This window comes from Ochotona princeps, chromosome 6 (assembly GCF_030435755.1).
Source record: "Ochotona princeps isolate mOchPri1 chromosome 6, mOchPri1.hap1, whole genome shotgun sequence".
In the NCBI taxonomy this organism is placed as follows: Eukaryota; Metazoa; Chordata; class Mammalia; order Lagomorpha; family Ochotonidae; genus Ochotona; species Ochotona princeps.
Genome location: NC_080837.1, coordinates 29349358 through 29363884, shown reverse-complemented (window position 1 = coordinate 29363884; position 14527 = coordinate 29349358). Strand labels below are relative to the sequence as shown.

Here is a 14527-nt window from a genome sequence, read left to right as displayed (position 1 = left end):
CTGAGCTAAGTTTCGACACCCATGGATGTACAGGACAGCCGCATGGGATGCACGACAACCTGGGACCAGTCTGCTGCATATACATGGAAGCATTGGAAAAAGGACTGGGGATATGGAATAGTAGCTATACGCCTCGCCTTGCATGCACCAGGATCCCATAGAGGCAGCAGTTCATATCTTACTTGCACCACTTCTCACTCAGCTCCCTGCTTCTGGCCTGGGAAAGCAGTAGAGGACAGGCCAAAGCCTTGGGATCTTGCACCCACATGGGAGACCCGGAAGAAGCTCCTGGTCCTGGCTTCAGATCAGTTCAGCTTTGGTCGCTGTGGATATACAGGGACGAAACCAACAGATGGAAGATCTTTTTCTCTGTCTCTCCTTCTCTCTTTAAATCTACCTTTCCAAATAATAATAATATAATAAATAATTCTTTTTTTAAAGAAAAATAAATTAAAAAAAGGAAACCAGGGCTGGGATGGGGTCCAGTGCAGGTCACCCTGACGTTCCCACTGGTGAACGTGAGGGATGGTATGTGGTGGTCAAAGCTGGGCTGGGCCATAACACGTATGGGTTTACATAAGAGAAAAGGCTGGAAAAAGAACTGACGCGGCACTGTACCTATTAGTGTGTGTGTTTGTGTGTGTAGGCTGACATGAGTGATGGACTGAGCTGGACCCTGTACCGGCAATCACAAACAACAGTCAAGTCTAGGATCGCCTCAAGTAAGCTTTCTGTGGGTATCCTCCCAATTGAACGGCTGGACTCAAAACTCAAACCATGAGGAGAATGGCAGGATCAGTGGTCTGACAGTGAGTGTTAGAACTGGACCTTCTCAGTGACTAAGATGGAACAGTGGACGGCATACCCAGATGCACATGGAGGATATGGCACCCCAGTTGGGCCTGCAGAGGACATCTGGTATCACAGCAGAGGAAAGAGAGCAGAACAAATTGGTCAACTACCCCAGCCAAGTGCTGACAGCAAATATCTGGGTAATGGGGACTCTGGAGTGGACTGTCACCAGATGGCCCTTGGAAGGATTTCCTCATCCTTGAATTGACAAAATCAACAGCATTTCAGGGGCCGGGCAGCATAGCCTAGCAACTAAAGTCCTCGCCTTGAACCGACGCCAGGATCCCATATGGGCACCGGTTCTAATCCCAAAGCTCCACTTCCCATCCAGCTCCCTGCTTGTGGCCCAAAGCCTTGGGACCCTGCACCCGCATGGGAGACCCGGAAGAGGTTCCTGGTTTCCGGCTTCGGATCAGTGCAGCACCAGCCGTAGTGGCTCACTTGGTGAGTGAATCATTGGACGGAAGATATTCCTTTCTGTCTTTCCTCCTCTCTGTATATCTGACTTTGTAAGAAAAATAAATAAATCTTAAAAACAAAACAAAACAACAAAAAAAAACAGCATTTCAGAATTATCAAAAGCACTCAAGCGGAATCCTTGGAGCAGGTCCCATACATCAGGGACCTTGGGATGGCATTGAGTAACCATTCTCCCTCCCCTGGTACTGAGGCAGCAGGGAGGCCAGGTGCAGCTCCACCAACATCCTTCCAGATGTAAGAGAAAGAGAGAGACGATTTGGAAACAGTGGTCTCATCATGGTCAACTATGTAAACAAAATAAAAAATAAAATATAAAATAAAAAAAATTCGCTAAGACCCTGTCCCCCATAAAAAAATTTAACAATGACTTACAGTGTTATAAAGTTCTTCCAATCTTGGAATGGTGAGGAATTTATGCATGCTTACTCCATTTTCAATAAGAAGTTTCACAAATGCAACTCTATCCATTACAAGAGCATCAAGCATAGCTTGTTCTAAAGAACCAACCTGAAAGAATAAATTAAAATTAACTTATTAATTAAATATATATATACATTTCACATGTACCAATTATACAAATACTTCTAGAATTTACACCTATTTGTTAATGAATAGTTTTAGAATATTAGATTAACAATAATAAAAGGCTAGGCCTTCAGAAAATAGGCAAAAAGATATTTGTAGGATTGTATTTCATAAAGCACACTCCAAAAGTGCATTTTCTTGCTTAAACAACAACAACAACAACAAAAAACCAAGCTATACTGGAAAACAAAAGAAAGTCCCCAATCAAATAAATGAAGAGGGGGGAAAAAAACAGCTTAGAGTAGTGATTTTCAATTTTTAGAAAAATATATTTTGGAAATAGTTATCTAAATATTCAATAGCTATTGCTAACACTTAATGGACATAGTCAAAAGACACAAGAAAGCATTCAAAGTACTGCAAGGGCCTGGTGGTAGCCTAGTGGCCGAAGCCCTTGCCTTACATGCTCCAGGACCCCATACGGGCGCCGGTTTGTATCCTAGCTGTTCCACGTCCCATCCTGCTCCCTGCCTGTGGCCTAGAAAGCAGTGGAGGATGGCCCAGAGCCTTAGGACCCTGAATGCCCATGGGACCTGGAAGAGCTCCTGGCTCCTGGCTTCAAACTGGCTCAGCTCCAACCACTGCAGCCATTTGTAGCCAGCGCACAAAGGATCTTTTTTGTATCTCCTGTCTTGTAGATCCAACTTTCCAATAATTACAGAGGCTTATGAGTGAACATTCAATAATTTTGCTTTTATATAGGAATATAAACTGTTCTGTCATGGTGTTACACTACAATGAAATGTCCAAAACTAAAATTTACTAGATTGAGGCAAGATTATTATTATGCTTACTTTAGAATTTTAACATAAATTGCTTACACTTAAGAGTTTAGAGTGAAATTACATTGCTAGACAGCCAAACCACTGTGTGATTTCAGTTTAACCAAACACATCTTTATCATTCAGTCTAAACTGCCCCTTTTAAGTTTTTAAAGCCTACTTCACAAACTTTTCAACATACTACCTAATCAGATCCTGGTAAATTAGCAGAGACACATGAAACATGGGGATTTCATGAGTTTCATTAGTGAGGCCCACTTTATGAATATCTCCAGTTCTGTTTTTGAATATTTCTAATATTTTGGTATCATGTGATCAAAATAAATGTAGAAAAATGGGTCTCCCATGTGGCTGCAGGGTCCCAAGGCACTGGGCCATCCTCGACTGCTTTCCCAGGCCACAAGCAGGGAGCTGGATGGGAAGTGGAGCAGCTAAAATATGAACTGGCACCCATACGGGATCCCAGCAGGTGCAAGGCAAGCACTTTAGCCACTAGGCTACTGCACAGGGCCCTAGCTGTTATTTTTCAGTCTTATTCTGATTCCATTTCCAGAAGTTTATCACACAATGACAGTACTTACACATAGCAGCCTGTATTACCATTTCTTTTTCCAATGTAGCCTCAATTCTCATCACATAGCAAAGGATATGGTGTTTTTATGTGCAAAATAATCAAAGCTATGCATTATATATGATGAAATTTCAAGATGGATGGTCTGGTGGATTCATGCCCAGGTTCAGAATTACTGCTGAGGGATATCCCTGGAGAAGGCCACTGTACGTAAATGTAAACGAGGGGCTGACACTAAATGGTTTGGAGAGGGGAACATGAAGGCCTTTAAAGGTCAGAAGCAGCAGCAGCACATGTGGGAGACCTGAGCTGGAATAGTTAGCATCGACCATCACTAAGTACCAGTCACTGGCACACACTAAAGCTAAGGCCGGGGCCTATCTGGCAGGGCAAGATCACAGTACCTACCAGTGTGAATTGGAACAGGGGACAGGTGATGTTTGGATGAGCTATGACAGTAACTAACATATGAAATGGGTCTGATGGTAGAATTTGTGGGAGATATGTAGAACTGCAATTTCCACTGGCATGCCCAAGAGCTGTGGATGAGAACAGGCCTTGCTGGGGAGCTAACGGATGCCCCAGCTGAGTCTGCGCTGGACATAGTTACAGCCTGCCTTGGCATGGGTGTCTCGGATGGGGTCTGGAGAGCAGCACACTGGGCTACACTCCAGCATCACTGGTATTTGTGAGAACCAGGGTGGGTATAGAACGGGCTGGGCTAGGTTTTGACTCCCACTGAACCACACTGAGCCACACTGAACCATGAAAGCTATGTCTGGGCATGGACCAGGTGTGGCTGGGCTTCAACACTCAACAGTAAGAACCAGAATGAGTGTGGGCCAGTTCAGAAAGATCATTGTTCCTGCTAGGACAAGAGGTAGACAAAGTCAACCCGAGCAAAGGACCCACTGTTGTGTGCAAGATCTGCCACTGGGAGGAGACCCGATATGGGAGACTGAGAGACTCCTCTGTTGGGATACAGTCCCTGCAGGTGAGTGTAAGAACGAAGGCAGGGAGCAGCCCCGACGATACCAGGTTACAGTACCTGCCAGCATATATGTGGTTCAGGTCTGGGGATAGACCAGGCTGGACCAATTCATAACATCCACTGGCAGATCTGAGAACCAGGACAGGGTGCAGATGGGCCAGGTCAGGCCACAACACCAGCCAGTTCACATTAGGGCTGGAACAGGGATCGGGCTGGACTGGGCTAGGCTATAGCATATACCAGCAGGGGCTAGAACTGGGGGCTGGCTGGACTGAGCCAAGCTGAGCAATACAATAGAGGATGCTGAGGTGAGGTGAGGTGAGGCGAGCCATGCCAGCCTTGGGTCAGTAGGTACTGGGATTACGAGCCTTGGGGGCAGGGATTCCAGCGGTGCTTAGGTTCCTGGCCTGGGGCCTGCTTGTGAGATGGGTGCCAGGTTCCTAAGCCCTGGAGATGGGGGATCCTCTGGTGCTCGGGTCACCTGGCCCAGGTTCTCGGGCCTGCCCATGAGGAGGTGCTGGGTTTGTGAGTGCCGAGGGTGGAAGATCTGGCAGGGCTCAGCTTGCCTGGTTTGGGTCCTTCGGCCCCTCCGATGAGTGAAAAAAGCTGAATCTGATGCACACAGATAATATGGCAACTCACTAGATACCACAGCAGGAAGGAGAACTGAACAAATTGGATAACTACCACTGCCAAACAGTAACAGCAAAAATCTGAGTCAATGGATACTTAAGGTTGACTGACAATTAATGGACATTGGGAGGGCTTCCTCACCCTTGGATTGGCAAAATCAATAGCATTTCAGAACTATCCAAACCACTTAGAATCCACAAAACATGCATCACATCAGGAGCCTGGGTTAACACTGGGTGGTACGCCATCCCTGGGTCATTTGGGAGACTGGGTGTGGCTTTCCCCTTTATTTCTCCCCTTTTCCCAGAGACAAGAAGAAGAAACAGAAAATTTGGAAACAATCATTTCACCCACTTTCCCCTAACACTCGATCCTTCCCACCCTGATCAGCCATGTAATCATCATCAAATATAAAATTAAAAAAAAAGAAAAAAACAGCATTAGTAGTAACCTCCGCAAAAAAGATGGGGGTCTACTTTCCTTGATATTTTCACTACTCAGTTCTATTGTAACAAGGAAAGTATTTTGACATTATAGTTAAAATCAGATTAACCTAAATTAACTGTCTTATTTCAAAAATGTAGTACTTTTTCTGGTAATAGCCTGAAAAGTATCATGGCATTACCATTCATTTTTTTACTTAAGAATATTTTCCTTTTTTATCATATGTAGATAATTTTGTTACTACTAGTATTAACATTCTTTCATTACCCTCGTGCTCACTTAGCTCACACAAAATTTTTTAAATGATTTATTTATTTTTCCTGGAAGGGCAAACCTACAGAGAAGGAGAGACAGACAGAAATATCTTCCATGCACTGGTTCATTCCCTAAATGGCTACAATGGCCAGAGATGAGCCAATCCGAAGGCAAGAGCCAGGAGCTTCATACGGGTCCCATGCTGGTGCAGGGTCCTAAAACTTGAGACCATCCTCGACTGCTTTCCCAGGTCACAAACAGGGAGCTGAATGGGAAATGGAGCAGCCGGGATAGGAACTGGCACTTATAGGGGGTTCCGGGTATGCAAGGCGAGGATTTAGCTGCTGGGCCATTGCACTAGGCCTTCTCTAATCTTATCTTATTCTTTCAAGGTGTGTTTTCCTACATATCATGGTGTTTAAGTTATCAATGGTACACATGTAGCATTTACCCTGGCAGTAGGTATAGCAAGTATAAGCATGAGATCTTTTAATGTTGCCATTCTTGAACAAATGCAAACTGAAATATTTGTTTTTCATTATAATTTACTTTTCTCTGCCTTTTTTTAAAAGCAATTACAGCATTATACTGCTATTTAGATAACATTTATAAAATTTCATTTTAGCACAACAAACACCATAACAAAATTCTTGCTTTAATACAAGGAATGAGAATTTACTTAACAGGGTTTATAACTGTTATAATAAAGCCTGACAAAATCTGCACATCCACACAAAAAGTCGAAAAAAAATCTTTGTAGTCAGACTTTCCTCACACAATGCATACTAATGTCTTGCAATAAAGACGAAAAACTGAAACAACTCTTAAGTTTGGCATGAGGCACAAAATGAAATAGGTAGCACGCACAACAAATCCAAGACACAAATCATAAATACAAAACAGGGGCAAAAGTTTAGCCTAGTTGTTATCTAAATTCTACGGTAGAAACCTTGAGTTCAATCTCTGGCTCTAGATCCTGATTCCAGCAGCTTACTAACACAGTCCCTGGGAGGAAGTAGTAACGGCTGAAGCAATTGGGTTCCTGCCACCAACACAGCATACCTAGAGTGAGTTCCCAGCTAGCTGTATGCAGTGAACCAGCAGATGGAAACAAGCTCACTTGTTCTCTCTGGTTCCCTCCCTTTCTCCAGCTCTTTGCTTCTAAAAAAAAATTCAACACCTAAAGAAGACAAGCTTCCTCCAAATTTTTAAATCTGAGTTCAAAACTCCATTGAAATCATAAGGGAATAAAAGCTTAGTTTATAGGTTTGTGTTTTACCACACGTGATAAGCACCCATTTCGCTGCAGAGGAGGAGAAATGACTTCAGTTTCTTTACCATAATAGCACTCTTTAGAAAAATGGATAATACAAGTCGTATATAAAGCTTTCTCTCTTGTAATCCTTTCTCTAAATATATCATTATCACCACACAGATATGCACATTTATACATTCATAAAGATAATTTACTACCACTAAGATCAGAGTGTATATACTTTTCAGCAATTTGCAATTTACATTCACTATGTAAACAGAAAAGATCTAATTCGTTCTTTACAGAGGCTGGAAAAATTCCAAGACACAAATGAACATTTAATTTATCCAACCTCTGATGGATTCAGACATCTAAACAAAAATTTAACAACTGCTTACTAAATACCAGGCTACAATTACAGCAGTAAACAAAAGTTTTCCAACTTTCAGAAAATTTGCTTTTTGTTGATGCAAAGGTAAGTAAGAAACAAATAGCTATCTTATATGATTTGTTCAGTGGTGACAACTGCTAGTGAAATTATAAAAAAAAAAAAAGGGGGAAGAACAGAAATTGCTGGCGAATGGGGATGTTATCAAAAAGGAGACAATTAGAAGAAATACAGAAGTAAATCCAGGTGGAGGGTTAGATAAGAGTGTTCCAGACAGAGCTGAGCACATGGGAAGCTCAAAGAAAAGCAAGAAGGCCAAGAAGGCTACTTGAAAGACTGTGATCTGAGTAAACATGACGTGATCCATCTTTTGTCTGAAAAAGGAGAGGGAGAATCAGTGTAATAAAACTGAAGAGAATGTTACTGTTCAATAACACAAAAGAAAGGTGATGATATCTTGGATCATGATATTAAGATCAGATAATAAATCATAAAAATAAAAACATCTTTAAAAATTAGATATATTGAATGTGGAGACAACAGGTGAAAGTAGATTGGAATATACAAAAAAATGAAGAGTAAAACAGGATAGCAAAGCCTCTCACATCTGTGAAGAAGTTGTTCTCATTGAGTAGGAGGGGAAAGAGCGCCAAAAGAATAGGTCTAAACATCCGGGGGAAAACTTAGCTTCAATGCTCATGTCGGGTCCAGGCATTTAACAGATACCTAGATTTTATTTTTAAAAGCAAGTTTTTACCAAGAGGCAAATATAATGTATTAAACCATAAATGAATCTGGATACTGTGGAAATGTTTAATCAAATCCTTTTTGCATTTTCAGCAGAAACTTTGTCTGGCTAGAACAGTTTCTGCAAATAATTTGTCACTACAATTATCATTCAGTATTCATGCAAGTACTCATGCCAGGACATTCCTTTGGGTACCAAAATTCACACATGTAGAATGGTGTAATATCTACATATAACCTGCATATATTCTCCTGATACTTTTAATCATTAGTAAATTAATTACACATCTTATACATGCAAACACTATGTATAATAAATAATTGCTTTCATGTGTTATTTAGGAGACAGGAATAGTAAAGTCTGCATACATTCAGTACAGTGGAAACAATCAGTATGCAATCCAAGAATAGATTAATCAGTGGATGCAGAACAAAGACCAACTGTACTGTTTAGTTTACATTGTATATATGTTATTTACTTACCAGCCACTGCTGTCCATACACAAACACATGATTTTTGGCAATGTCAACTCTGTCCCATGCCAGTGTAAGGATAAGCTGGTCAAATGCAGATGCATTAGTACCTAGTAAAAGAGAGAAGATTTGCCAAGTTCAACTAATTCATTTCAGCTAAAATACGAATGCACACATAACACCCCACCACCACACCTTAGTAATAATTGGTCTAAGACTCCATTCAGAAGAAGATGGCCTCAGAGATTAGGAAAACCCTAGGGTTAAGGAATTTCACTTTACAAGTAAAATGTGGGACAACTGCATTCACTGCAAACAACCAGGAATGAAGAAAAAACAAAAGCAAATAAAGAAGCTAATCTATTTTAATCAGAGATAGTACCGATTCTAAAGCTCATTCATATACTTTGTTATTTATCTAAAAATGAGATTACACTACACAAAATGTTCAGCAGCCTACTCTTAACGTTATACCTCAGTTTTCCTCATAGCATACACTCCTCATAGCCTCACACTCATATATTGTTACATTTTAGAAGCAAATCACAACTGATTCAACAAACACTCCAAATGGTAAATAGTTATCTGTGACTTTTTGCCAAGCACACTTTTGTGCAGGTTTTATTATTAGAAACAATGCCATTTACTCCTAAAATATAATTTAGAAAGCTTATAATATCCAGCAGGAACCTGAGGCTACCCATTTCTGTAAGTGCCAATGAGGGGAGGAAGATGAAGGGAAGACTTACTAAAAATCTATTTTACTTTTTTACCATCATGGTGATTATTCTTCCAGTTTCCCCCAAGATTTTGGTTCTTCCACTGGTGTCTTTTACATAAATTCTGATCCATTTTCCCATAAGATATTCATCTTTCTCTTACTCATTTATAATAATAGCTCCTTGTAAGTTCTCCACTTGAGTATATCTGTACCTAACTTCCTCATTTAAAACATGAAAAAATAAGAGGAATTCTGCCTCTTATGGATATACTAGGAACAGAATAAGATAATCAATAAAAATCACTTGCTTTCATTTTATAAAAATGCCTGATGTGCACTCTCTTCAGGAGCTAAACATCGGAGCAACAGAGTAGAGTAGCATGGCCTCTGCAAAAATATGACAAGCAAATTCATAAAGCATTCCCTATCTCTTTACAACAATTTCTGATACATGGGCGATTAATTGTTGCCTTAGATGAACACCTCTGCTGAGAAAGTGAAAGGAAAAAACTCAGTGTGGTATGTAAATCAATTCCTTAGCTCTGTAAGACACTAACAGATTTCAACTTCTCACTTCAAAATGTAACAGCCTGATGAAGAATCCATCTTTAATTTCTATTACCTAATACATTACGACTTTCAAACATTTTTCAGCCAAGAATCTAAAAAGAATAATTAAACAAATCTGGAAGAACAAATCCTATTATAATATTTCAAAATAAATAATTCTACAAGAAAAACACAAAAAGCTAACTTGCCACCAATGAAAATCACCATACTTTCACAAAGAAAAATGACTGAAAACCTCATGTTCCAAGCATTTATCCAAATTTAAAACTCATAGTCTATAGTAACAGGCCATAAATTAAATGTTAAAAGTTAAGAAGTTTTAAAAATTTTACCTTTCAGTAATGCAGTAAGTATTGCTACATCTATATCTTGATGCTCCTCTGATCCAATGTGGAAAACAGTGATCTATAAAAAGTAATTTCCAACATCATACTTTCATGTTTTCAAAATAAGAGCAGCATAAAACAAAGCAATTTGAAACTACACCTTAAGAAAAACATATGTATCTTCCAAGGCAGGGGACAGAAATAACTTCATTTTAACAAAAAAAAAAATTTTTAAAGAAAACCAGAGAGTTAAAATATATCATTTACCAAATAAATTACAAGTATAACAATATTTGATCTTTTAAAAAAGACTCATTTGTGAACTTGAAAGGAAGTGTGACAGAGAAAGGGAGAGATTTTCTATCTGCTGATTTACTCCCAACATGTTTCCAACAGCCAGGTTTCAGCTAGGTTGAAGCCAGGAATCATGAATCATATACCCTGTTCTCCTCCATCACACAAATTTTAGAGACTCAAATACTCAGACAATTGTTCACTGCCTTCTCCAGCACATTAGCCGGAAGCCAGATCAGAAACATGGTAGCCAGAATTCGAACCGGCCCTCTGATATGAAATGACAGAATCACAAGCTGTGGCTTAACCTGCTCCACCACAAAGCCTGTCCCCATATTTTCTTTTCAGACCTACATTATACCCCTTGCTAGGGTAAGTAACTGATGGTTTGAAGCTATAGATTACTTTTCAGAGTCAAATTTTATCATTTCTTCAACTCATACTGCACAAAAACTTGCAAACACGGGTTGGGCATTGTGGCATAATAAGTTAAGCACTGCCTGCAATGTTGGTAATCCAATATGGACACCACACTGAGTTCCAGCTGACAGACTTCCTATCCAGTTCCCTACTAATGGCTTGGGAAAGCAGCAGAAGATGGAATATTTGGGCCCCTGCACTCACATGGGAAATGCAGAAGAAGATGATGGCTTCTGGCTTTAGCCTGGCCAGCCCTAGCAGTTGCAGCCAACTGAGGAGTGAACCAGCGGACAGAAGATTTCTCTCTAACTCTGAAAGGTGCAATAAAAACACGTATGTTATCTAGATCATGTATCTATCACCAGCCTCCCTAGGCATCAAACTGTTTTAAAACCTTATTGTGGGGCCCAGCAGCATGGCCTAGCGCCTAAAGTCCTTGCCTTGAACGTGCTGTGATCCCATATGGGCGCCAGTTCTAATCCCGGCAGCTCCACTTCCCATCCAGCTCCCTGCTTGTGGCCTGGGAAAGCAGTCAAGGACGGCCCAAAGCCTTGGGACCCTGCACCCGTGTGGAAGACCTGGAAGAGGTTCCTGGTTCCCGGCTTCGGATCAGCACAGCACCGGCCGTTGTGGCTCACTTGGGGAGTGAATCATTGGACGGAAGATCTTCCTTTCTGTCTCTCCTCCTCTCTGTATATCTTTATAATAAAATAACTAAATCTTTTTAAAAAACAACAACAAAAAAAACAAAAGTATTTCACCAATTCAGAAAATGTCTTGAAAGAAAGATTATTCTAAAATCTACTTACAAGCTCTTTTTTTTTCATGCACTCCATCAGTGTTTGAAATAAATGAACCGCTTCACTCTGACCAAAGTTAAATGTTTTCTTGATGGTTGAGATAATATCATGTTCTGCAGCATCAGGAAGATGCCTGGAATAAGAAACAATCATTCACTAACTTCACTCTCTACTATTCTTTTTTATTTTATTTTTTCCATTCTCTACTATTTTTTTTTTCATTCTCCACTATTTTTTAAGATCAACATGAAAGACAGGTGTATCCATTTAAAACCTTTGGAAATACTGATAGTATAGTAATAATAAATACTTAATTTCTGGACAGAAAATAATTCTATATTGTATTCTACATATATTTTCTATATATAATTCTATAATACTATTTTATCCTTCATGAGATTTCACTACAAGTCTTCGGGAGAAACAAAATAGGAGTAATTTTTCTTTTTGAATTGCTCTATGAATTTTTTTTACATAGTATGTGCTATAATACTAGAACACTACTTCATAAAGATAATTTTACAATATTATGGCAAATAAAAAATGTTTTCAAAAGTTTTAAATGAGCATATTCATATTTTTCTTTCTGTGAACATGTAATACATTTACAAACACATTGGCATTTACAGAAAATACCAACACATCCAAAGACTTACGGAACTCTCCTTCTCACTTTTATCTGCCAGTTTCATCTCAACTGTTTTCAGGAATCACTACTAGTTTCCTAACTTTTTACAAAAAGATTTCATTTATTTCAAAGTCAGAGGTGTACACACACACACACATACACACACACATTTTCCACCTTCTGGTTCACTACTCAAATAGCCATCATGGCCAGGCCCACTCCAGGCTAATGCCAGGTGCCAGAAGCTTCACTTGGCCCCTGTTGATGCAGGGGTACAGGGATTTGGGTCCTCTTCCTCTGCTTCCCAGGCAAATTAGTAGGGAAGTGGACTAGAAGTTGAACAGCCAAGATTAGAGTAGGTATCTGTATGGTACACTGGCACTGCAGACAGTGGCTTAACACAATGCACCACAATGCTGACCCTAGTTTGTACAGCGTTCTTAAATCTTCCATTTGTACAATTATCTGCTCTTCCTTTTCTTTATATACAAAGTATTATAATATACATACTTTCTACACCTTTTTTCCACACACATACTTCAATAATCATTCCAAATGTAATACAATTTAATTTTACTCAACTATGAAACATGTCACTGTAGCTATGCAGTGTAGGGATGTAGATAATGTTTATCTAATCTACTCCTTACAAACATTATACTGTGCTCTAATCCCTCATAAACACTCCTGTAGCAAGTAACTTTACTTGTTACTAGTATGTCTCCATACTACTAGATCAAGACAAATGCCTCTGATTATGTGATGGATCCTGTCGAACATTATCTATTAAAAAGATGGCTGTACCATGTCTTAATTCATTTCAATATGTGTATGAAATAGTCATATACAAAGCTAGTTTCTCAAGCTTTAAGCATGCATCATACTGATACTGAAATGTTCATGCTCATAAATAAAAGGAATCCAATATTTAAAACCACAGCAACTTTAGTAAAGATATTAGAATTTCATTATTCACATACCCTTCTTCTTCTGTTTGCTTATAAATGTATGCAAGTAGATCTGCAGCTCTGCCCGTTCCTTCACACACAACTACTGGAACAGGAGGGCTCTCCTGAAGATACTCTAGAACAGTAAGGATAACATTTGGCCCACCCTCAAATACAAGTGCCACGACAGGAACACCTTGGCAAATTCCTTAAAAAGAAAAAAAAAACTTCAATTAAAAACAGACAAAATAACTTTTATTAAATAAAAAAAGTCAAAACAGAATTTTTATGAGATTGGGTTCACTTTACTTCAAGCATAACATGACACTAGTCTCCTATAAGTAAGTGGAGTACTGAATAAACTGCCACCAATCAAATCAATTGTAAATGACAAAATGAGAGCCCAACATATATCCACTGCCACATAAACATTATTGCATTGTTTTTGTCAACTATTTTTTTTAATGATTTAGTTATTTATATGAAAGGTAAAGAGGGAGAAAAAGAAAAACACTGAACCTCTACCCATGGGTTTACTCCCCAATTGTCCATGACAGCCAGGGCTGGGCCAGGCTGAAATCAGAAACCAGATTCCACCTATGTTTACTATATGAGTGGCAAGAATTTGCTATCTTGCAGACAACTAAGCAAAAGGTTGGATCCAAGATGAAGCCCTGGGACACGATCCCAGGAACTCCAATATGGCATATGGGTATCCCAAGCAACAACTTAACTTGAGACATCATTATACAAACTGTAGTCAGAATTAGAAGACTAATCAAGAAAATTACAAGGTTTCTACCTGAGTAATAACAACAAAAAAAGTACAGTGGGGAAGAGCAATTTGTTTTTAAAATAACCTACAGTGCAGTGAAAAAATAAAAATGGTAATGGTAGGATTTGAAAATGTTAACTTTTAGCAAATGCTCTGGCACCAACATAATCTAATTGACTCTGTCATTCAATTTCCCTTCCTCATGTTTTGTTTTTTTGAAAGCCAGAATTATAGATTAAGAGGAGACAGGGGAGAGAGATCCATCCTTTATCCAATAGTTCACTTCCAAGATGGTAGCAATCTTCAGGGCTGGGATAGATTGAAACCAAAAACCTAAGCCTTCTTCTGGGTTTCCCATGTGGATTACAGGGAGCCAAGTACTTGGGTAAACTTCCAGTCTGTTTTCAAGCCATTAGCAGGGCGCTGGGTCAGAAGTGGAACAGCCAGGACTCAAATAGGTGCTCAAATGGTATGCTAAGATTGCAGGTGGAGGCTGTATCTGTTATGCCACAACACCAGCCTCTCTTGATAACTTAAGGTTATAAAATCTCTTACATTTGAAATAAAACAGAACTGTTCAACCAGAAAA

General features: G+C 39.5%; 1 protein-coding gene across 5 annotated transcripts in view; it reads right to left on the bottom strand.

Moving 5' to 3' along the window:
* The window catches only part of TRPM7 (transient receptor potential cation channel subfamily M member 7), a 105604-nt gene that overhangs the window by 55990 nt on the left and 35087 nt on the right, over positions 1 to 14527 (bottom strand). For all 5 annotated transcript variants that reach the window (XR_009245603.1, XR_009245604.1, XM_058665862.1 and 2 more), the window contains exons 8-12: positions 13197 to 13371; positions 11598 to 11721; positions 10081 to 10153; positions 8467 to 8567; positions 1705 to 1839 (exon numbers count right to left, since the gene is read on the bottom strand). Coding sequence is in view for 3 of the 5 variants with exons in the window: in XM_058665862.1 (XP_058521845.1) it covers positions 1705 to 1839; positions 8467 to 8567; positions 10081 to 10153; positions 11598 to 11721; positions 13197 to 13371 (608 nt within the window). In the remaining 2 variants the exon portion in view is untranslated. The remainder of the gene's footprint in view (positions 1 to 1704; positions 1840 to 8466; positions 8568 to 10080; positions 10154 to 11597; positions 11722 to 13196; positions 13372 to 14527) is intronic.